This window comes from Sorex araneus, chromosome 1, assembly GCF_027595985.1.
Source record: "Sorex araneus isolate mSorAra2 chromosome 1, mSorAra2.pri, whole genome shotgun sequence".
NCBI classification, from domain to species: domain Eukaryota; kingdom Metazoa; phylum Chordata; class Mammalia; order Eulipotyphla; family Soricidae; genus Sorex; species Sorex araneus.
The window spans coordinates 439650923-439675413 of NC_073302.1; the positions used below are offsets into that span (position 1 = coordinate 439650923).

At 40.3% G+C, this 24491-nt stretch overlaps 1 protein-coding gene across 1 annotated transcript in view; it reads left to right on the forward strand.

The window, feature by feature from the left end:
* Positions 1–24491, forward strand: part of LOC101544608 (maltase-glucoamylase) — a 244248-nt gene that overhangs the window by 20597 nt on the left and 199160 nt on the right. Inside the window, exons 3-4 of the mRNA XM_055129619.1 lie at positions 16912–17044; positions 20164–20240. Coding sequence (XP_054985594.1) covers positions 16912–17044; positions 20164–20240 — 210 coding nt within the window. The remainder of the gene's footprint in view (positions 1–16911; positions 17045–20163; positions 20241–24491) is intronic.

Genomic DNA, 24491 nt, shown 5'->3' on the forward strand with positions numbered 1-24491 from the left:
ACAAATTACCAGCACGGTTAAAAAGAAATTAAAAAAATTTTTTTCCTTATGCATTTTATCTGCACCCCTATTATAGTATCCCTATTAAAAACCCCATATTCCATAGTAAATATGCTCAAACAAGACTGAACAAAATGCATGGAAATACGTAGAAGCAGGGGTGATATTTAAGGAAGGCAGGTGAGGTCAGGAAGGTAGCAGGATATCACGGAAAAAGCCCGGACCAAGGGCCAAGAATCAAGATTGCTCTAAACATTATGTCAATTCTCTGTAAAACTCTGTGCAGATCGTTTTTCACCCTAAGCCTTTGTGTTTTTACAAGTTTCTACCAGAATTTTAAGTCATGGCACATAGCTGATCACTTGGAAAATATTTATTGTGCATTTAATACTTAATAAACCGTGCATCCCATGGGGGCAGAGGAGAAAACTAAAGCAGACCTCATTCCTGCTACCATTAATTTAATACTCGGCATGGTCTCCCTCCGACTCCAGAGCTGACAGGACACCTCTGAAGGGAGACCAGAGAGACAGTTGGAAAGGATGCTCATTCTCTCCACTTCTGTTCAATATAGTACTGGAAGTACTTGCAACAGTGATTAGGCAAGAAAAAGATATTCAGGTAGGAAAGGAAGAAATCATGCTCTCAGTATTCGCTGATGATATGATATTATACTTAGAGAAACCTAAAACCTCTACCAAGAAACTCCTAGAAACAATAAACTCGTATAGTAAAGTTGCAGGCTATAAAATCAATACCCCAAAGTCCATGGCTTTCGTATATGCAAATAATGAGAGAGAAGAAAGCAACATGAGAAAAGCAATCCCGTTCACATTGTGCCTCAAAAAAATCAAGTACCTCGAAATCAGCTTAACTTAGGAGGTAAAGGACTTGTATGATGAAAACTACAAAAACCTACTTCAGGAAATAAAAGAGGACACGAGGAAATGGAAAGATATCCCCCGCTCATGGATTGGGAGAATTAATATTGTCAAAATGGCAATTGTCCCCAAAGCATTGTACAAATTCAATGCGATCCCTATAGGGATACCCTTGTCATTCTTCAAAGAAATAGAGCAAGTGCTCCTGAAATTCATATGGAACAATAAGCCCCACAAATAGCTAAAGCAATTCTTTGGAAAAAGAAGATGAGAGGAATCAACCTCTCCAACTTCAAACTCTACTACAAAGTGGTGGTAGTCATTAAAACAGCATGGTACTGGAACAAAGACAGAGCTGAAGACCAATGGAACAGGGTTGAATACTTTGTCACACAACCCCAAATATATGATCATCTAATCTTTGATAAGGGAGAAAGAAATGTGAAGTGGAGCAAGAAAAGCATGTTTAATAAATTGTGCTGGCAAAACAGGACAACTACATGCAAAAAATTGGGCTTAGACCTCCACCTATCACCATATTCAAAAGTCAGATCAAAATGGATTAAAGACCTCAACATCAGACCAGAATCCCTGTAACTCTGTGCTGCCGGGGGTGGATTTTTTTTCCTCCCCACCCTGTCTTCCTGCACGGAAAGCAGCGGGCTGGCGGCACCCACGTGGCAGGTGCCATCTTCTGTGACTCCAAACCCACAGGTATTCGGATTTTACTTTTGGGGCTCCCAGGAACTCATGGGAAGGGGGCGTAACGGGCACGCCCTCGGCTCAGATAAATCCGGAGCCGCTGAGCGCGAATTGGACCCTCTGCGCCTAAAGACTTTGAATTCAGAGACTTCTTACAGCAATGCACTGGGACTGTGAGTGGGGCTATGTAATCTCTGGCAGAATTTTCCCTGGACTTTATACAGAAATCCAAAACCACGCGGACGCGGCTGCGTCCGCGCAACTTAACATTTATAATTGTCAGCAATGTGAAACGGTTCCATTTGAACAGGTCTGACTTGGGGGAAACTCCAAATAATAACAGTAAGTTTTTGTTGAAATATTGAAGGTTTTTAATGTAGCAGCCACCTCTCTGGACTGTGAAGTAAGCAAAAGCCCCACGCTGGCCGACGTGGCATGGCGTACACCATACTATGAGGCGCAGGAAGGGGGATGAGGGGGAAAAAGAAAAAAAAAGGGAAAAGGAAAAAGGAAAAAGAGAGAGAGAGAGTTATGTACTAGTAGCAGTGGGGCTACATATCTCTCCATTTCCAGCAATGAAAAACTAATTATCAAATGTAGTAGGTCTGTCTCTCTTGGTTGGAAACTCCAACAACTATAGTGAGTTTTGTGTTGAATTATGGAATGTAATCAAGGTAAAGAAAAAATGAAGTGAAATTCATTAGTTATACAGTAGGGGGTAGAGGGTGGGGGGGTATACTGGGGTTTCTGGTGGTGGAATATGGGCACTGGTGAAGGGATGGGTGTTTGAATATTGTATAACTGACATATAAACCTGAGAACTATGTAACTTTCCACATGGTGATTTAATAAAAAGTTTAAAAAAAAAGAAAGATGAGACAAAACCCCATAACAATAATCTCTCTAAATGTCAATGGGCTAAATGCACCAATTAAAAGATATAGAGTGGCAGGATGGATCCGAAAACTGAATCCAGCATTCTGCTGCCTAAAAGAAACACATCTGAACAGGCAGAGTAAACATAGACTCAAAATGAAAGTATGGGAAATAATCTTACAAGCAAACAGCTCCCTTAAAATGCAGGAGTGGCCATATTAATATCTGACCACATAAACTTCAGACTGAAGAAGTTTACAAGAGACAATGAAAGTTATTTATTAATGATCAAGTGATCTGTACACTAGGAAGAACTCACTCTACTCAATGCATATGCACGTAATGAGGAACTATTAAAATACTTAAAATGATTCCTCATAGACTTGAAGAAAGATATTGATAGCAACACAATAATAACTGGGGACTTTAGCACTGCTTTATTACCTCTTGATAGATCAACAAGACTCAAACTCAGCAAAGATATGCTATATCTGAAGGAAGAAATGGAATACAGTTCTCTAGTAGACATATGTAGGATATAGCTCACCCCCCAAAAGCTGAATAAACATTCTTCTCAAGTGGACAAGGGACATTCTCCAAGACAGACCACATACTGGGGCACAAAACATACCTCCATAAAATTAAAAGGATAGAAATTGTATCTATTCTCTTTTCAGAACATGATGCAGTGAAAATCAAAGTAAATCACACTGAGAGACAGAAATTCAAATCAAACACCTGGAAATTAAATAGCTCTCTACTGAATAACGAGTGGCTTAGAAAGGGAATCAAAAGATTCTTGAAAAGGAAAGAGAATGAAGACACAAGCTACCAGAACTTATGGAACACAGCAAAAGCAGTGTTAAGAGGAAAGTTCATATCTTTACAAGCATTCCTCAGGAAGGAAGACTGAGCCCACATAAATAATCTAACATCACAGCTTAATATCTTGGAGAATGGCCAGCAAAAGGAGCCCAAACCAGACAGGAAGAAAGAAATAATAAAACTTAGAGCAGAAATTAATGACACGGAAACCAAAAAAACAATCCGAAAGATCAGTGAAACCAAGATCTGGTTCTTTGAGAAAACAAACAACATTGATAAACCACTAGTAAGACTCACAATAAATAAGAGAGACCCCTAACAGAATCTGAAATGAAAAGGGAGACATCAAAGGATAATCAAATGATAAAGTCAAAGGATAATCAGAGATTACTTTGAAAAGCTTTATGCTACACAACTCGACAACCTCGAAGACATGAATAAATTCCTGGACTCCTATAATATCCCAAAGCTGACCCAAGAAGACTTGGAATACCTGAACAGAACTATAACTATCAAGGAAATTGAAATAGCAATCAAAAGTCCCCTGAAACACCAAAGCCCTGGCCCAGATGGATTCACTAGTGAATTCTTCCAAACCTTCAAATAGGACTTACTCCCAATCTTGCTCAAGCTTTTCCAAGAAATTGAAAAAACAGAAACACTTCCAAACAGTTTCTATGAGGCAAATATCACCTCATACCAAAAGCAGTCAGAGACACCACAAAAATAAGAGAATTACAGACAAATATCCCTGATGAATACAGATACAAAGATCCCCAACAAAATACTGTAGCACTCTAGCACTGTCATCCCGTTGTTCATCAATTTGTTAGAGCGGGCACCCATAATGTCTCCATTGTGAGACTTGTTGTTACTGTTTTTGGCATATCGAGTATGCCATGGGTAGCTTGCCAGGTTCTGATGTGTGGGCAGGATACTCTTGGTTGCTTGCCGGACTTTCTGAGAGGGATGGAGGAATCGAACCAGGGTCAGCTGCTTCAAGGCAAATTCCCTATCCTAAGTGCTATCGCTCCAGCCCAACACAATACTGGCAAACAGAATCCAATGGCTCACCAAAAAGATCATACACCATGACCAAATAGAATTCATCTCGGGTATGCATGGATGGTTTAACATTAGCAAATCAATCAACATAATACATCATATCATTAAAAGGAAAGATAAAAAACATATGATCGTATCAATAGATGCAGAGAAGGCATTTGACAAGATCCAGGAACCATTTATGATAAAAATTCTCAGCAAAATCAGAGTTGAAGGAACTTTCCTCAATATAGTCAAAGCCATCTACCATAAGGTCACAGCAAGCAATATTCTCAATGGGGAGAAACTAAGAGTCTTCCCTCTAAGATCAGTACAAGATAAGACTACCTATTCTCACCACGTCTATTCAATATAGTACTGGAAGTACTTGCCATAGCACTTAGGCAAGAAAAGGATATCAAAGGCATTCAAATAGGAAAGGAAGAAGTCAAGCTATCACTATCCACAGATGATATGATACAATACTTAGAAAATCCTAAAGGCCCTACAGAAAGGCTCCTATTAACAATATGATTATATAGAATAGTAGCAGTTTACAAAATCAATACCCAAAAGTCCATGGCCTTCCCATACACAAATGATGAAAAAGAAGAAAGATATATTTACAAAACAATCCCATTCACAATAGTCCCCCAGAAAATTAAGTATCTTGGAATCAGTTTAACCAAAGAGGTAAAGGACCGATACAAAGAAAACAGTACTTCAAGAAATAAAAGAGGACACTAGAAAATGGAGGCACATCCCCTGCTCATGGACTGGGAGGATTAACATTGTCAAAATGTAACACTCCCCAAAGCATTTTACAGATTCAATGCAGTCCCAAAAGGATACCCATGGCATTATTCAAAGAAATAGTCAAAACACTCCTGAAATTCATATTGAATAATAAGCCCCCCACGCATAGCCAAAGCTATCCCTGGGAAAATGAAGATGGGTGGCATCACCTTCCCCAATCTTAACTATACTACAAAGCAGTAGTAATTAAAACAGCATGGTTTTAATTACTGAAACAGAAACAGACCCACAGACCACTGAAATAGAGTTGAATATTCTGACACAGCCTCTCAAGCATACGGTCACTTAATCTTTGACAAAGGAGCAAGAAATGTGAAGTGGAGCTAGGAAAGCCTCTTCAACAAGTATTTCTGGGAAAACTGGACATGCTGTCTAATGCCAAGCACAAACATCAGATAAAAATGGGTTAAAGACTTCAAAATCAGACCTGAATCCATAAGGTACATGGAGGAAAATGTAGGCAGAACCCTCCATGGCATTGAAGCTAAAGGCATCTTTAAGGATGAAACACCACTAACCAATCAAGTGGAAACAAATATAAACAAATGGGACTACATTAAACTAAGAAGCTTCTGCACCTCAAAAGAAACAGTGACTAAATTACAGAAAGAGCCCACGGGAATGGGAAAAAATATTTACCCAATATCCAACAGATAGGGGCTTAAAATCCAGGATATACAAGACACTGGTAGAACTTTAAAAGAAAAAACCCTCTAACACCATCAAAAAAGGGGAGAAGAAATAAACAGAAACTTCCACAAAAAAAGAAAGTCAAATGGCCAAAAGGCACATGAAAAAATGTTATACCTCTCTAAACAACAAGGAAGATGAAAATCAAAACAACAATGAGGTATCACCTTATACCACAGAAACTGGCACACACTAATAAGAACAAGAACAACCAGTGTTGGCACGGATGCAGGAGAAAGGAACTCTCATTCATTGTTGGTGGGAATGCCAATTGTTTCAGCCTTTTTGGAAAACAATATGGACATTTTTCCAAAAACTAAAAATTGGGCTTCCATATGACACAGCAATACCACTTCTGGGAATATATCCCAGAGATGCAAAAATAAATACAGTATAAATGATATCTGCACTTGTATATTTATTACAGCATAGTTTACAATAGCCAGGATCTGGGAAAAAAAAAACTAGGGCCTGAGAACAGATGACTGGTTGAAGAAACTCTGGTACATCTACACAATGGAATATGATGCAGCCATTAGAAGAGATGAAGTCATGAAATTCACACATAAGTAGATGAACATGGAGAGTATCATGCTTCGTGAAGTTAGTCAGAAAGAGAAGTTCAGACATAGAATGACTGCACTCGTTTGTGGAATATAGAGTAGCATAATATTAGAATAAAACCTAAGGACAGTAGAGATAAGGGTCAGGAAGGTGGCACCATAGTTTGGAAGCTGGACCCACGTGCTGGGGGCAAAGGCAGTTAGGATGGTGAGGGGACCACTAAGTAAATCATGATTGGAGGAATTGCCCAGGTTGGGAGATATGTGCTGAAAGCAGACCAAGGACCAAACATGATGACCTCTTAGTATCTGTATCACAAATCACAATGCCCCAAATTAGAGATTAAGAAAGACTATACCTGCCACAGAGGCAGGGAGTGGGGTAGGTGGGGGTGGCGGGTGGGACACTGGGAACAATGGTGGTGGAAAATGTGCACTGGTGGAGGGATGGGTGCTTGAGCACTGTTCGAATTAAATGCAATCATGCAAGTTTGTAACTGTATGTCACGGTGATCCTATAAATTTTTTTATTTAAAAAATAATAAAATATCACAAAACAAAATTTGAAACCAGGTAAACAGAAGCACAGCTCCTCTTTTAAAAGAAATTATTTGGGGCATCATACCTACATTTACTGTCAAGTGCAAAGAAATCAGTTTCTGAATACAGTCCTCACTTTCGTTTTCCATTTTCTAGAAACACTGGCAGCCAGGTTCTTGCTTGACTGGAAGGGCAGCTCCCTGCCGAGAGAGTGATAGAGCATCTGTCCCCTGGCAGACATAGATCCTTCCAGTGAACTGGAAGGGGGAGATAATGTAGAATTTTTTATTGGCTAAAATTCAAACTGAAGCTTTCAGTCTTCCAAAGATAACGTTAGGCTGCTGGCCACAGCAGTGCTAGCAGCCCCAAGTCTTTGCTGCCAGCAGGGATCCCAGTGGTGTTCCAATGGCGACAATTATCCTGATGTGCAACTCATACTCTTTGGAAGTTGCAGCGGCCTTTAGAGCTGCAGCTTATTTTCTTAGTTAAGAGATCATTAAAGAAACACCTGTCTTGCTAGATTGCTTTTTTAAAAAAAGCAGCTCTAGTGCCACAAAACTGATTTGTTTCCTACACTTTCCTAATCTGAACTCAAACATTGGAAAAAGGGAATTCTCGAGAGGTGTCCTACAAGACCTTTCGGGCCTTCTCAGCACCAACGGGCTTAGGTTCCTCTTCAAGCGGGGGAGAGAAGAAATCGTGTTCCGGAAACATTTTTTAAAAACCGTTTCCTTCTAGCACAAATAGAAATTTGATCTACTACTTCCTGCAGTGAGTTTCTGAGGGATTGATTACAGGATAGCTTAGGACTCTTTCTAGACACCCAGGGCCATATATATATATATATATATATATATATGTATATATATTACATACATATATATATTTCTTATCTTCTAGCCTTTGACTCAGACCATGTATTTTGTGCACATTGAGTTCGTGGCTTTGATGGGGACTTTAGCTTGGTGAATGCATCTTACTCCAAGGTTGCAGGGATGTTCAAGCCAGGATTACTCATTAACTAGAAAATATGACAGTGATAATAAAAGTTGAACTGTAATTTGTATGTGAAGCCACTGTCACGGTGCCTGGGCTGTGTATATTCTCCGCAGCCTCTGTTCCTCTTTTTCCATCCCTACACTGTCTTCAGGAAGAGCTGGACTGTGAGAAGCAATGAGGTATGTTTTCAACGCGTGTGTGTGGATGTGTGAGTATGATACAGGTGCCTTTGTGCTGAGCCTTTATTAACTTGTTACCACGAATGAAAAAGAAATGTCTTTAGGCGCAGAGGGTCCGCTTCACGCTCAGCGGCTCCGGATTTATCTGGGCAGAGGGAGTGCCGGTTACGCCCCCTTCCCATGAGTTCCTGGGAGCCCCAAGAGTAAAAACCGAATACCTCTGGGTTTGGAGTCTTAGAAGATGGCACCTGCCACGTGGGTGCCGCCAACCCGCCGTTTTCCATGCAGGAAGACAGGGTGGGGAGGAAAAAATCCACCCCCTGGCAGCACAGAGTTGTAGCCCAGTTCGCAGTCCCAGTGCATTGTTATTAGATGCTGCGCTGGATGCCTAAATGTGTTAGATCTCTGGATCAAAGTCTTTAGGCGCAGAGGGTCCCGAAAAAGAAATGTCAATAGTAAAACATGATGTGACATACGCACAGATTTAATTTGATCCTCGGGGTCTGAGCAATAATACAGTGGGTAGGGCGTCTGCCTTGCACGAGACTGACCCGGGGTTCAATCCCTGGCATCCCTTATGGTACCCTGAGCACCAGCAGAAATATTTCCAGAGTGCTTAGAGAGGAATAGCCCCTGAGCGTTGCTGGGGTGTGACTCAAAAACAACAACAACAACAACAACAACTTGATCCTCTTTTATTTTTTGGTGTGTGTGTGTGTGTGTGTGTGTGTGTGTGTGTGTGTGCTCCTTCCTCTCTACCAAGTCTGTATCTATCACCCCGGTATAGGTAAACCTGTATGCAGCTTGTGCACTTTCATGTAGGTTGTGAGGAAGCAATTCATATTGGGGCAGAAATGATCTCCAGTGATGGAGGAAAGGTAGCTCCTTTTCTCCCTGCTCTCAACAGAGAAGTTAAAACAGTTACATGAACTTACAGAGGGTTGATCACCACACCTGCTTTCAGAACCCTTTTCATTATTTATTTATTTATTTAAAAACTTTTCAAATTGAATCACTGTGAGATATACCCTGACAAATCTGTTCATATTAGGTTTCAGTCACCCAATATTCCAATTCCCCAGGTGCTTTGGAGACAGAGGGTTGCAGAATGTTCTTTTCTCTTTCTCTCCCAAAGCTTTCCAACCACATATTTGTCCTTAGAAGGATGAAGCCATCTCCCACATATCCTATGTCATCTTCATTTAGAAATACACTGTTCAAAGATATGTTAGTTTTCTGCACCGGAATCCTGTAGTGGAGGTCTCTTTCATATTCAGATTGCTTGGGCAACATTTCCTCCACATGCCTTGGTTGGCTTGCCTGTAGAATGGGAACAGAGGAGCCTACTGGTTTGGTAGCTGTGAGGCACACGGTAAGAAATAGCGCATGAAAGTGCTTTCTTTTGTGCCAGTCACTTTATAGGTATTTGGCTAATGACACAGATAGTTGATGAAACCACAATTCCACAGAACACCTAACCTGGTGTACAATGTGGGGCAGGACATTGAATATAGAGTGACAGTGAAAAAATTCTGGCTGTGTAGCCCAAAGGGCAGATGTAGAACTTTTGGATTTGCATTTTATCAAATGTGTTACAGCAGGCAGGTGTACTGAACCTTGCTGTAGTTTCCTTATTGGGGAGTGACTAATGGCAGTAACTAATGTGGACTCTTAAAGTAGATGATGTGAACCTCTTACAGCTTCCACTAACATTGCAGTTTATGTAGGTGATAAAATTCTCAAAGATTGGTGATGGACTGACAAGTATAAGCTTTTGAATACATTTTCTTAAAAAAACTATAAATTACCTCTCTATTCCATTTCCCTTGGCCAATTTTTAAAATTTTAAAAATTCTAAGTGGCATTCCTAACATTAGTGGTATAACCTAACAAGCTTTCAGAATTGAGGAAGTAAAATCAAACAGATTATTCCTCCTAAGTTTTCAGATATGTTCTCTTAAATATACTTATATGTTATCTATAGATATGATTCATCATATACCCATATATAAATATATTTTCATAGGTAAATACTGATAAAAAAGATTTTTAATAAGAGACAAGCTCTCCGAATTGAACCCAGTTCGGCTGTGTATAAAGCAAACTCCCTGCCCACTGTGTACAACAAGTCTCACAATGGAGACATTACTGGTACCCACTTGAGCAAATCGATGAGCAACGGGAAGACAGACAGACAGTGAATAAGAGGCAGATTTTTATAATAAAACTGGAATTTTACCCAAAAGTCATATTATTCATGTGTATTAATTATTTCTGTGAAGTAAATTACTCCAAACTTCAGCAGCTTAAACAATAAGCATGTATCATCTCACAGTTTCTATAGGTTAAGAATGCAGGAACAGCTTAGCTGGATGGTTCTGGTTCAAAGTCTTTTATGAAGTTACAGTCAACAGTTTTTGGGGCTCCATGCAGTCAGGTCATGTGAAGGCTTGACTGAGGCTGGGATAGTCATCTCTGAAATGCTTCCCTCACAGCACTTCGGGAAAAGACCTTAGTGCTTGACCTTTGAGCTTTTTCTCCTTGAATTCCATTATGATTTACTACCTGGCTTTCTCAAGAATGATTCAAGGAAGGAGGAACAAGGTAATGATCCAAGAGAAAGTGTAGGGAAGTAGTGAGAACACCTTTGATAACCTGGTCTTGGGAACTGTTGGAGACGGGCCTAGGCATCCCCTGCCTCTGTCCCTGTAAACAGGAACTGGGTAAGGAGGGGGCCTAGGCACTCCCTACTTTAGTTCGAGTATGGAGAAACTTGGCGTGAGGGCAAGCTATCCCCCAACAGCCGACATTGACAGGCGGCCGCAGGGCCACCATGCTCTGGTGCCCAGCCTGGAAAGGGCGTCGAAGGGCCACCATGTTCTGGCGACCTGCCTCGAGAGAAAAGTTGAAGGGCAACCATGCTCTGGCAGCTGGACTCGAGAGGAGGCTGAAGGGAGGATTGACTCACGTCCGCCTTAAACATGCTCAAGGCCACATCTGCTTTCCCATGTTTCTCAAGGCTGAGAGAAGGAACCAAAATAGTAAGAAGGAACCGAAAAACAAGTAATATTGGCAAAAACAAAGTTGCTTGCACAGCTTGATTAGTAATGTTTATGCCGCTTATGTAACCTGGTGACCCTTGCTAAAATAAGACTATATAAACCCACTTGGATTTCAATAAACTTGCTGTATGCTGTATATTGCATGCAGTCCTCCCTAGCCCACTCAACTCTCATTCCCTCTCTCCAGCCAAGGTTCAAGTCGGCCACGCGGAACGTGGCAGGGAAACACACACCATCAGTCCTGTCACATTCTGTTTGTTAGAATCGAGGTCCTATGTCTAGTCCTCCTTAAATTGTGAGGAATAGGGGGCTAGGCTCCACCCATTGATTTGCAGACTAACTAAAAGTTTGTGGGCTTTTAAAAAACAATCATATTAAACAATTTTGAATTTAATTTTACATTTTACTCATTTCTCTGAGTACATTATTCTCAGCTTTTTATTATATGTCATGTACAGTGAGAAAACTTTATATCTGTATACATTGTTTTACATGTGCACAAGTGCATTTGTGGGTTGAATTTCTATCAGTGAAATTTCATATTATATCAGCTATAATAGTTTTGGAAAATGTTCATTGAGCATACAGTAATTAGTTTGACTCCCAGTATTGGGTGACATTTTCTTCAGTGTTCAACACATTATGCTGATAAACACTAAATCTTAAATACTGATGTAAGGACAGTCTCTATCCCATTTTACAACTATTAGCAAAAACCAATGACAAAGAGACATAGCCCTTTAACTTGCTTTAAACTTTAGTTCACTCATTATTTCATTGGTTAATTTAATTCTATTAGGCATGAGAAGCTATCAACATTTATGAGATTTTACATGCAATGTAAATATTGTAAAGCCTTTGAGATTGTGTGGGGAAAGAATAAACGAATAAATTAGAATGGTTTGAGCTGGGTCATTTATTTCGGATGAAACAAAGCTAACCCTCCTTTTAGAGAAAGATTAGATCCCCCTTTCTTTTGTTTTTATTTTCAGGAGACTTTCAGGCATTTAGTGTCCTAACACTAATCCCATCACTTATGTCCATTTCCTCCACCACTGTCCCCAGACTCCTCATTCCCCAACTTGCCTTCTTGACAGCAACTTCTTAGATATTTTTCCATTTGGGGGATATATCCGGTGGTGCTCAGGGCGTACTTCTGACACTGCACTTGGGGAATGCTCCTGGAGGAACCACATATGATGCCAGGGATTGAACTCAGATTGGCCACATGCAAGGCAAAGTGCCCTACCCACTGTGCTATTTCTCCAGCTGCTGATAGGAAAAATTTCAAATTTGATTGTTGTAGTTTGGATCTCATGATTATGGTGCTATTGGCAGTAGAATTTACATATATACATGTAGCACTGTTGTCCCATTGTTCATCGATTTGTTCGAGCGTGCACCAGTAACGTCTCCATTGTGAGACTTGTTGGTACTGTTTTTGGCATATTAGATATGCCACAGGTAGCTTTCCAGGCTCTGCCATGTGGGCGGGATACTTTTGGTAGCTTGCCGGGCTCTCTGAGAAGACAGAGAAATTGAACCTAGGTGGGCTGCATGCAAGTCAAATGTCCTACCCTCTGTGCTATTGCTCTGACCTGCATATATACGTGTACCACATCTACTACACCACCAATGTACCTGAGCTTTATTTTATAGTCTCTGGATCTTGGCCTTTGATGAGATTACATGGTGCAGGGGCAGTTTGTGGGTGTGACTGCCAAGCTACTGGAAAACTGGGGATCTGGGTAGAGGAGGCCCAATTCAGATCTGAGCAGGCTTGGAGATCTAAGCCCTGGGTCCCGCATACCTGGGTTCCTCTGCGTGTTCCTTCATGGGTGAGGCTCATCCTAGTCTTTGGAAAGTAATATTGAGCATGCTGAAGCTGGGTTCTGGAGGTTTTCAGCTGCCAGGGTTCTGCGTGGGGCTGGGAGGGAAACTCAACCTGCTCCCTCCCAGGAGGCCCTGGTAAAGACAACCTGGCGTGGGGGCAGAAGATTCTGCCTGATTCACTGCACTTTCATCCAAGTTTATCTTCTAGTTTTATCCAAGTTCACCCCCTTTCCTTTTGTAAAGGGTTATTACTGAGAAGCGGCAGTTTCTCATCCTGTATGAGAAGCAGACCCTCTTAGCTTCAATCATTGAGAGAAGGACTGAGGAAAGCTTCTTCTGCTGGAGGTTGAGTGAAGACGCATCAATTGGGTGGAAAAGCCAGGAAAGTTGAACAATAGCTTTGAACAGAAAATTTATGATTTCTAAGCTAGAAAGTTTTGATCTAAAAGCTGAAGGAGGGGCCGGAGCGATAGCACAGCGGGTAGGGCGTTTGCCTTGCACGCGGCCGACCCGGGTTCGATCCCCCAAGCACTGCCAGGAGCAATTCCTGAGTGCAAAGCCAGGAGTAACCCCTGAGCATCGCTGGGTGTGACCCAAAAAGCAAAAAAAAAATAAAATAAAAGCTGAAGGAAGAACAGTAGGATGTGCTATTTTTGGAGTGAAGATAACTGTGACTTCCAAGACAGCTTGGGAGAGGAGAACTAAATGGGTTCATGGAGAAAGTGGGTTTTATTTTCACAGTATAACCCATGACTCTTTCTGATTTTCTGTCTTTCTGTCTTAGATAATGATTGAGTACATCACCTGATGTGGGGCTCCATAAAGAACTCATCAGATAGGAGGTCGTATATGCGAGGGCTCATGGAACAGGGGCAGGGAGTTTGCATCTGTCCTTTTCTCAAACATAGGGCCAGGTGCAATGCCATGCTTATAAAGTGGATATATTGCTTCTTATTCGAGACCTAACTATGTCCTCTATACTATGTTACATTAGCTTTATCCTCTTTTGTAAGTGTTACCATAATGATGACATGCTTTATCATGGGAAGAGTCTTTAATTCTCACTGTAAAGTGGCAATGGTTTATAGTAACAGAAGAGATGATTAGTGCCATTTGTACCAAAAAAAAAAACACGGGGAGTCAAGGGTCTAAAGTAAATTTCATTTTGACAAGCACGGCATAAAATGGCAAGACTGAGAACCAAGTTTCAGTCTCTTCAAGCTCAGAGGTAGAACTTGGTGATACAATGGGAAGGAAGGAAGAAAGGAGTAACAGGACACAGACATCTCTAGTGGAAGGGAGCAATCAAGACTCCAGCAAGTGGTGTGATCTACTCAAAAATGGCTGGTGGATAAGCCGGCATGAGAGTTTAGTAGGCTGACCTGGGTTCAATCCCCAAACCCAAGCAGTGCAAGGAGAGATTCCTGAATGCAGAGTCACAAGTATGCCCTGAGCACCACTGGGTGTGGGGGAAAAATTACTTGCGGAAGCTGACTCGACTATTTTAGCTCCTGTAGTTTCAGTGAAAATGAAACTGAGATCCAGAACATTTAAGCAAATTTCTCAAGGTCATCTCACTAGTCAGGCTGGAGAGGTCGCACAGCAGGTAGGGCCTTATCCTTGCATGTGGCTGACCTGGGTTCAATTCTCTGCCCCTCTTGGAGAGCCCAGCAAGCTACTGAGAGTATCCTGCCCGCATGGCAGAGCCTGGCAAGCTCCCCGTGGCATATTCGTTATGCCAAAAGCAGTAACAACTCTCACAGTGGAGATGTTACTGGTGCCTGCTCGAGCAAATCGATGAATAATGGGAGGACAGTGCTACAGTGCTACATCTCACCAGTTATTTTCAGGACAAGGAATAAATTTCACATCAATTCTCCAGTAAGGATACTCTTCTTATGACCTACTGCTTTTACTGAGGAGAAGAAAATAGCATAATAATACTGGACTTTGAGCTCATGGAAGCCAGATGCTATTTTATCCTCTAAAATACATCATAGTGCCCTTTAATTAGCGAGTATCTATTTGGTAAATATTTGATCAGGGAGTAAAACATTTTCAGTAAGGATTGATTAAGCTTATCCTACTATAAAGCACTAAAGAGGAAGAAGCAGTAGAATTCTCACTCTCTGGATACTCATAATTTGGGGTAAAATTGGTATTGTAAACCTAAGAAATTTGGCATACTTTAGGAAAAGAGGTCTTCAACACCAAAATGCCAAACACCGTCCATGTCTCTTAAGTTGTCTGACTTTTTGTTTCCCCTTCCCACCAGCCCTGCCACCTGCTGGAAAATCTCAGTGTTAGACGCAAAGGCCAAGGGTTTCATTCAATTATCTATTCCATTTTTTTGTATATATGTATTCCACAAATGAATGAGAACATTCAGTATTTGTCTTTCTTCTGACTTGTTTTGCTTAACATGGTATCTCCAATTCCACCCCTTTAGCAGCAAGCAGCCCAATTTCATCTTTTATCACTGTTGCAGAGTATTCTTATTGTGAATACACAGTCTTTTTTAATCTTTTCATTCATTAATGGGATTTAGGTTGTTTCCATATCCCAGCTACTGAACTTAGTGCTACAATGAACACAGGCATGCATTTATACTTTCCAATTAATGCTTTGGTGTTCTTGGGGTAATTGCCCAGAAGTAGAATTGCTGGGTCATATGGGAATTCATTCTTACTTCGTTTGAAAGTTTTCATACCAAGGAAAACCTTTCATTTGTAATCACAAATGAACAGTAAAGGGGGTACTCTGGAGGTACTTTGTCGGATGTTTGGATGGAAGCAGATTTTTCCTAAACAGCCACCACCTAAATCCAGCATTGTTTCAGAACATGTGATTTTATTTTTCTTTGCTATTGTCTACTTCTTGGTTTTGGCCCCTTATTTTGCTACCCTCAGTTTCACATTCCCACCGCCCTACCAACCACCTCTTAGAAGAATGTCCGATGCTATAGTATTAAATCCGTCGATGAACTAAAAATGTTCACAGCCATTCTCCAACAGGAGATGAAGGGAATTAAATATCAGAATCACCAGTAGTTCTTTAAAAACCTACTAGATTGTTTAATATCATGGATTGAGCCTTTCCCCATTCCCCTTTCCAACCTAACATATGCCTTCCTATAAAGATGGATGAAATGAAATAAATCTGCAAGTATGAAGACAGAGAAGCAGACACTGTGCTTGGGGTTTCAGAGAAAAATATCTCAGCTCACAATTAGACTTTGGTGCCTATTGACACAAAGGGTCTTAGGCAATGCCTTTAACTCAGTCTTATTCCCTAACCAAAAAATATTCATGTAGAGTACTTTTGAGAGTCTCCGTTTTACATTTCAGACTTCTCAACATTTTCCACATTACAAAGTATGGAGAAAATAATGATTGACATTGCTAGATTTATGGAAAATGTTTTGGGTTTTCAAGGCAAGCAGCTCCCTGTGGAATAAGGGCCCAGTACTTTTGGCCCATGCCTCATTCAGCTGTGTACTGAACAGAGAAATTTAACTTTAGGACTACCCAACTTAGAATGCAACTCAGGTAGTAAGAGACTGTCTTTCACTGTCCTCTTAAAATGTAGTAGGAGAAGACGGACTGACAGCATTATAACTATAGACATAGATTATTGGGGAGGTTTCCAGAGGACATACAGTTTGTGAAGGAACATGATTCTAATATGCTGCAAAGGTGCATTAAGGAAAGAAGAAACATAAAGACCAGATGAGACAAGTTAAGTGTTAACTTTTAGTCTAGATAATGTGTGGTTTGGGGGTGTGTGTGGTTATATAATTTGTTTCCTCTTCATTATCCATTTGAGCTTTCCCTTAGGAAACTTGCTAGTTATATAATAAAACTCAAATCTAAAATTGTTTTCCCTCTTTCTTTTTTAACAGATGGCAAGAATTCCGTTGAGAAAATGCACTACCGTTGAGGTTGCACTCACTTGTACTCTGCTCGCAGTGCTTATCGTCATAATTCCTGTAACTGTGGTTTTAGTCAGGAATGGTTCTGTATCTCAACCAACAGGTAAAAAAGAACCCAAGTCTTTTCACTTCTGTGGTCACTCTTATCAGAGCAAACACTTCATCCATGGCAAGGAAGTGATGCTTTCATGTTGGCAAGAGTGCATAGATGTACATGTGTGTATTGTCCATAGATGTACATAGAGTGCATAGATGTACATGTGTGTTGGTGAGCAGTGCCTCTACAAGAGGCATTCACTGTTGTTAGTCTAAGTCCTGACTCTCTTCCCACTTAGCCTGGTGCATGATTTCACAGCAATTCTTGAGGTCATTTGTTGATTTTCAATGAAAAATTTTAATTCTGTTGACTAACAATGAACAATGTTGTTGTTTTATTGTGTGTGTGTTGTGTCATTTGTGTGTGTACAAAGAATCAAACCAGAGACTGAAATATGCTGAGTGACATCTCTGACCCTTGAAAGAAGAATATTGAAAGCAATTGAATATCAAATAACAAATTAAGGCATTTCAGGCATATTTCATATGTATATTTCACAAATTAAAGCTTTTCCTTTTTTTCCTATTTTAATTTTTTTAAAGAGTCAGTTTGCCAGCAGACCACTGCTCAGAGCTATTCATATATGTCATTTACCTTTACATTAATTAAATCTATCATTCAGTAAACCTTGAGTTTAATATAATACATGTAGTGAATTCGACCACTTGGTATTCAGAACCAGACAGTGAGGAGGATGAAATTGTCTGTCAGAGACTGGCTTATCTTCTTAGTACAATGTTCTCATTTCCTTCCTTTACATTGTACATGCTGCAGAATTCCTTTGTTATTTTCTTTAATTTTCACTTTATTTTGTTTTTGATATGGAAGTCACACCAGCAATGCTCATGGGCTACTTTCAGCTCTGTGCTGGGGACTGATCCCAGCGGTGTTTGGGGGCTCTGCAGTCCTGGGGGCTCAGCAGATGGATGGTTGCTGGAGCCTAAGGGTCCTGACTCCATAACAATAACAGAGTAATAATAAGCATTCTAGGATACATAGTATTCAGAATTCCCCTCTTTACCATGTTCCAGTGTATGTTTGTGCCATATTTCTGATACATTCATCTGCTAAGAATATATTTATTTGTTCATTGATGTTCCCCAAGTGTCTGCCAGACAACCAGCACATAACCATACTCTAATAGTTGTTGAATAAATTCCAAGATGTTATTGATATGCTACTAATGGTTGGCTTGGAATTCTAGGCCCAAACATCACTGGAAATGTATGCATTTTATATTGTTAGATTTAGATGCCTCTCTAGTATTTGCTTTTAATAAACTTTATATAAAATGAAAACAAAGTAGCAATGACAGCATTGTTTTCCTAAGCTGACTTGGATGACCTCCAGGGGGAAAATGTGTAGTGTGTGTGTGTGTGTGTGTGTGTGTGTGTGTGTGTGTGGTGGCAGTGTGGGGAGAGGATTTGGGGGATTCATTAGTTGAATTGATGTCAACACAAACTCATCTTTCTAGTATTTAAAGAGCAAGTTCCTACTGTCCTGAAGGAATGAATAAATTATTTAAATTGAAAAAGTTTGTTGAACTGTTTTGCTCTAAAATGAGTTATTCATGACTTAACTAAGATTCATATAGGAACCAGATGAACTAGTACTTTCCAGGAGCAATATGTGCCTGGCATGTCCTCCCTCCTTGTCTCCTCAACCCCCGATCATGCAATGTTTATATTTGTGAGAAATTAGATTGACTTAAAAATGATTCAAACTGAACATCTTATAATCCTGATGATGGAACTTTCATTTTAGGCAGAAGCTAGTCCCCATATGAACTTTTTCAATCACCACTTAGAAAGCCTATTGAAAAGAAAACCAGTTCAAACCCTCATTATTTTGTCTGAATGCTTCCATTAGCTTATTGCAGAACACCTTAAAGAAATCTTCTTCCTGATGGTAGTACACAACCAACTTGTATTTTCTACTTGATCGCTTCTCAAATCCAATTGAAGTGCTTTGGTGAAATCTAGCTGCCAATGTCTATGATATTGGTCTCTCTCTACAGTTCTTGTCACAGAAGACCATTTCCATCAGAATGTTCTCCCTCAAAAGTACTGCTCAATGAGCTATAATACCCCAAAGAAGAGAGAACAAAAGGGAATGCCCTGCCTCAGAGGCAGGGTGGAGTGGTGGGGGTTGGGGTGGGGGTGGTGGGAGGGATAATGGGAACATTGTTGGAGGAGAATGGGCACCTGTGGAAGGATGTAAAAGATCACTGTATGACTGAAATGCAAACATGAAAGTTCATTAGTTTGTAAAAAAAAATGTATTTCTTAATGACAGAGTAAGCAGAATTCAGGCTCTTAGGATTAGCGAGTAAATTCAAGGCAGCATCCTCCTCTGCATGTATAAATCAGCAGCTGGGGATAGAGAAGGACCAGAGCAGGGGGTAGAGAAGGACAGAGCAACACCTCCAGATGTTTTGGTAAAGAACCAGATAACTAATGTCTTACCTTTTGTGAGTCTCTGTCCTAACCACTTAGTTCTCCCTTCTTAGTGAAAGAACAGCTATAGACAATTCATTAAAAAATAAAACCTGGGCTGAAGAGAGTACAGGGGTTAAGGTGCTTGTCTTGCATAAGGCAGACTCTGGCTCAATGGCTATTACTGCATATGATCCTCTGAGCACAGAGCCAGGAGTAAGCCCTGAGGGTCACCAAGTGTGGCCCCAAACTCCCCCCCACCACAAAATACCCGCAAAATACCTCATGTGGCTTAGGCCTAAGGACACTATATTTAAAAATAAATTTTAAAAGTAAAAAAAAATTAGGCGATGTCTTGATTTGATCCTCAGATCATAGTTTATTGGTTCCTGGATTAGACATAATTGATTTTTTCCTGGGAGAGTTCCTAAGCTAATGGTGGAGTCAAATGCTTGATTTGTAGGCACTGTCATGTAGGGAAGGGTCTTGTTTGTAGAAAATGATACAGGCATACCTACAATAGAAGCAAATGGAGTCCTTATAGAGTGAATGTAAACATTTCAGAACCTCAGAGTGAAGGAAACTCATCATTTGCGGAGTGCATACAGTCAAAGGTGTTGAGAACTATGGGGATATTGAATGCTTGATATTGAATCTGTCTAATAATTATTTTACACTGACTTCTTACAGTTCCTGATGTTACTGAATGTGCAGCAATAAAAAGAGAAGATCGGATCAGCTGCATCCTTGACCAGACACCCACAGAGGTATCATCCATACTTGCATGATAGTATAAAAGGAAGAGTTGGAAAATCCTTGTGTCCGTAGGCTTTGTAAACAAAACAAAACAAAACAAAACCAAAAAAACAAACAAAAAATCAAAAAGGCACAGTTAACCCATAAATCTGAATTTTATTTAAACCCTAAGTTGCCTGTATAAGCATGTCTCAAACAAAAGTCAGATTTATACTAAAGCTGGGTATCTTTTCTGTCATCACTACTCGGGTACTAGCCATTCTGCCTCTGAAACTGCCTGTTAATTACTGTCTGTCTGTCCCTCTTCTTTCACAGTTGCACGCATTATCTAGGATCTAAATTAAAAAATCCATGCACAGTGGGTCAAGGTAATTTTAAATAAGGACAAAGTTTCAAGAGTTGTATTTTGGATTCATTAGGTGACATATACACCTCATTTCCTCCTCTAAGGAGTGACAGCACAGCGGGTAGGGCATTTGCCTTGCACAGGACCGACCCGTGTTTGATTCCTCCACCCCTCTCGGAGAGCCCGACAAGCTACCGAGAGTATCCCGCCTGCATGGCAGAGCCTGGCAAGCTATCCATGGCGTATTTGATATGCCAAAACTAGTGAAACAAATCTCATAATGGAGACATTACTGGTGCGTGCTTGAGCAAATCAGTGAACAACGGGACTACAGTGTTAAAATAGTGCTACACTATAACACTAGTGCTACAGTGCTAATATATATATTGTTATATATATATTTTAATAGTTTATTTTTAATTAGTGAATCAACATGAGCGTACAGTTACAGATTTATACATTTTTGTGCTCATGTTTCCCCCACACAAAGTTTGATAACCCATCCCTTCACCAGTGCCCATTATCCACCACCAGTAAACCCAACATCCCTCCCACCCTCCCCAGTCCCGTCTCCCCCCACCCCACACTGCCATTATGGCAGGATATTCCCTCTTGTTCTCTCTCTCTGATGTGGTATTGTGGTTTGCAATAAAGGTGTTGAGTGGCCATTGTGTTCAGTCTCTAGTCTATATTCGGCCCACATCACCCTTCCCCCACATGACCTCCGACCACATTTTACTTGGTGTTCCCTTCTCTGAGTTGCCAGAATGAGAGACAAGCCCCAAGACATGGGGACAACCTCCTGGTACTTATTTCTACTATTCTTGAGTGTTAGTCTTATAGTCTATTATTCTATATTTCACAGATGAGTGCAATCTTTCTATGTCTGTCTCTCTCTTTCTGACTCATTTCACTTAGCATGATACTTTCCATGCTGATCCACTTATATGCAAACGTCATGAACTCATTTTTTCTAACAGCTGCATAGTATTCCATTGTATAGATGTACCAGAGTTTCTTCAACCAGTCATCTGTTCTAGGGCACTCGGGTTTTTTCCAGATTCTGGCTATTGTAAACTGTGCTGCGATGAACATATAAATGCAGATGTCATTTCGACTATACTTTTTGGCATTTCTGGGATATATTCCCAGCAATGGTATTGCTGGGTCAAATGGGAGCTCAACCTCTAGTTTTTTGAGAATCATCCATATTGTTTTCCAAAAGGGCTGAACTAGTCGGCATCCCCACCAGCAGTGTAGAAGGGTCCCTTTCTCCCCATATCCTCTCCAACAGTAGTTACTTTTGTTCTTTTGGATGTGTGCTAGTCTCTGTCATGTGAGGTGGTATCTCATGGTTGTTTTGATCTGCATCTCTCTGATGATTAGTGATGTAGAGCACTTTTTCATGTGCCTTTTGGCCATTCGTATCTCTTCCTTGGAAAAGTTTCTGTTCATTTCTTCGCCCTATTTTTTGATGGGTTTGGATGTTTTCTTCTTGTAGAGTTCAACCAATGATTCATATACCATTGATATCAACCCCTTATCTGATGGGTATTGTGTAAATTTCCTTTCCCATGCTGTAGATATTCTTTGTATTCAGGTCACTGTATCTTTTGCGGTGCAGAAGCTTTTTAGTTTAATGTAGTCCCATTTGTTGATCTCTGTTTTTACTAGATTGCTTAGTTCCGTGTCATCTTTGAAGATACCTTTATCTTCAATATCGTGGAGGGTTTTGCCGACCTTGTCTTCAATGTACCTTATGGTTTGTGGTCTGATGTTGAGGTCTTTAATCCATTTTGATCTGACTTTTGTGCATGGTGTCAGGTCGAGTTCTAAGCCCATTTTTTTGCATGTGGTTGTCCAGTTGTGCCAGCACCATTTGTTAAAGAGGCTTTCCTTGCTCCACTTCACATCTCTTGCTTCTTTATCAAAGATTAGATGATCGTACATTTGAGGTTATTTGTGGGGATATTCCACCCTGTTCCATTGGTCTGCAGCTCTGACTTTGTTCCAGTACCATGCTGCTTTAATTGTTACCACTTTGTAGTAGAGTTTAAGGTTGGGGAGGGTGATGCCTCCCATCATCTTTTCCCCAAGAATTGTTTTAGCTATCCGTTGGCCTTTATTGTTTCATATAAATTTCAGGATTGCTTGATCCGTTTCTTTCAGGAATGCCATGAGTGTCCCTATAGGGATCGTGTTAAATTTGTATAATGCTTTTGGGAGTATTGCCATTTTGACAATGTTTATTCTCCCTATCCATGAGCAGGGGATATGTTTCCATTTCCTCATGTCCTCTTTTATTTCATGGAGTAGCGTTTTATAGTTTTCTTTGTAGAGGTCCTTTACTTCTTTAGTTAAGCTGATTCTAAGGTATTTGATTTTCTGGGGCACGATTGTGAACGGGATTGCTTTATTCATGTCTCTTTCCTCTGTCTCATTGTTTGCATATAGGAAGGCCATGGATTTTTGGGTATTGATTTTATAGCCTGCAACTTTACTGTACAGGTCAATTGTTTCTAAGAGTTTCTTACTAGAGCTTTTAAGTTTCTCTAGGTATAGTATCATATCGTCTGCAAATAGTGAGAGCTTGATTTCTTCCTTTCCAATCTGAATCCCCTTAATATCTTTTTCTTGCCTGATGGCTATTGCTAATACTTCCAGTACTATATTAAAGAGAAGTGGTGAGAGTGGGCACCCTTGTCTTGTGCCTGATCTTAGAGGAAAAGCCCTTAGTTTTTCTCCATTGATGATAATGCTTGCCATATGTTTGTGGTAGATGGCTTTGACTATCTTGAGGAAAGTTCCTCCAAAACCCATTTTGGTGAGAGTTTTTATCATGAATGGGTGTTGGATCTTGTCAAATGCTTTCTATGCATCTATTGATATGATCATATGGTTTTTATCTTTACTTTTGTTGATGTGATGGATTATGTTGATTGATTTCCGAATGTTAAACCATCCTTGCATACCCAGGATGAATCTCACTTGGTCATGGTGTATGATCTTTTTGATGAGTTGTTGGGTTCTATTTGCTACTATTTTGTTGAGGATCTTCGCATCGGTTTTCATCAAGGATATTGGTCTGTACTTTTCTTTGTTAGTGGTGTCTTTGTTTGCTTTTGTTACTAGGGAGATATGTGCCTCGTAGAAACTGTTCGGAAGGGTTCCTGTCTTTTCAATTTCCTGGAAAAGCTTGAGGAGAACTGGCAACAAGTCTTCTTTAAATGTTTGGAACAATTCGCCAGTGAATCCATCTGGACCTGGGCTTTTGTGTTTGGAGAGACTTTTGATTACAGTTTCAGTTTCCTTGATATTTATGGGCCTATTGAGGTATTTCACGTCTTCTTGGCTCAGTCTTTGGAGATTGTAGGAGTCAAGGAATTCGTCCATTTCTTTTAAGTTCTCTTTTTTCTTGGCATACAGACTTTCAAAGTAGTCTCTGATGACCCTTTGAATCTCCTTGGTTTCTGTTGTGATGTCCCCCTTTTCATTTTTGATTCGGTTTATTAGGGTTTTCTCTCTTTCTTTCTTTGTGAGTCTTGCTAGCAGTTTATCAATCTTGCTTATTTTCTCGAAGAACCAGCTCTTTGTTTCATTGATCTTTCAGATTGTCTTTTCGGTTTCCATATCGTTAATTTCTTCTCTAAGTTTTATTATTTCTTTCCTTCGATCTGGTTTGGGTTCCTTTTGCTGGTCCTCTTCTAAGATCTTGAGCTGCGAAGTCAAGCTATCTATATAGGCCCTTTCTTTCTTTCTTTCTTTCTGAGGAAGGCTTGCAGAGCTATAAATTTTCCCCTTAATACAGCTTTAGCTGCGTCCCATAGGTTCTAGTAGATTGTGTCTTCATTCTCATTTGTTTCGAGGTATCTCTTGATTTCTTCCTTGATTTCCTTCATGACCCACTCATTGTTCA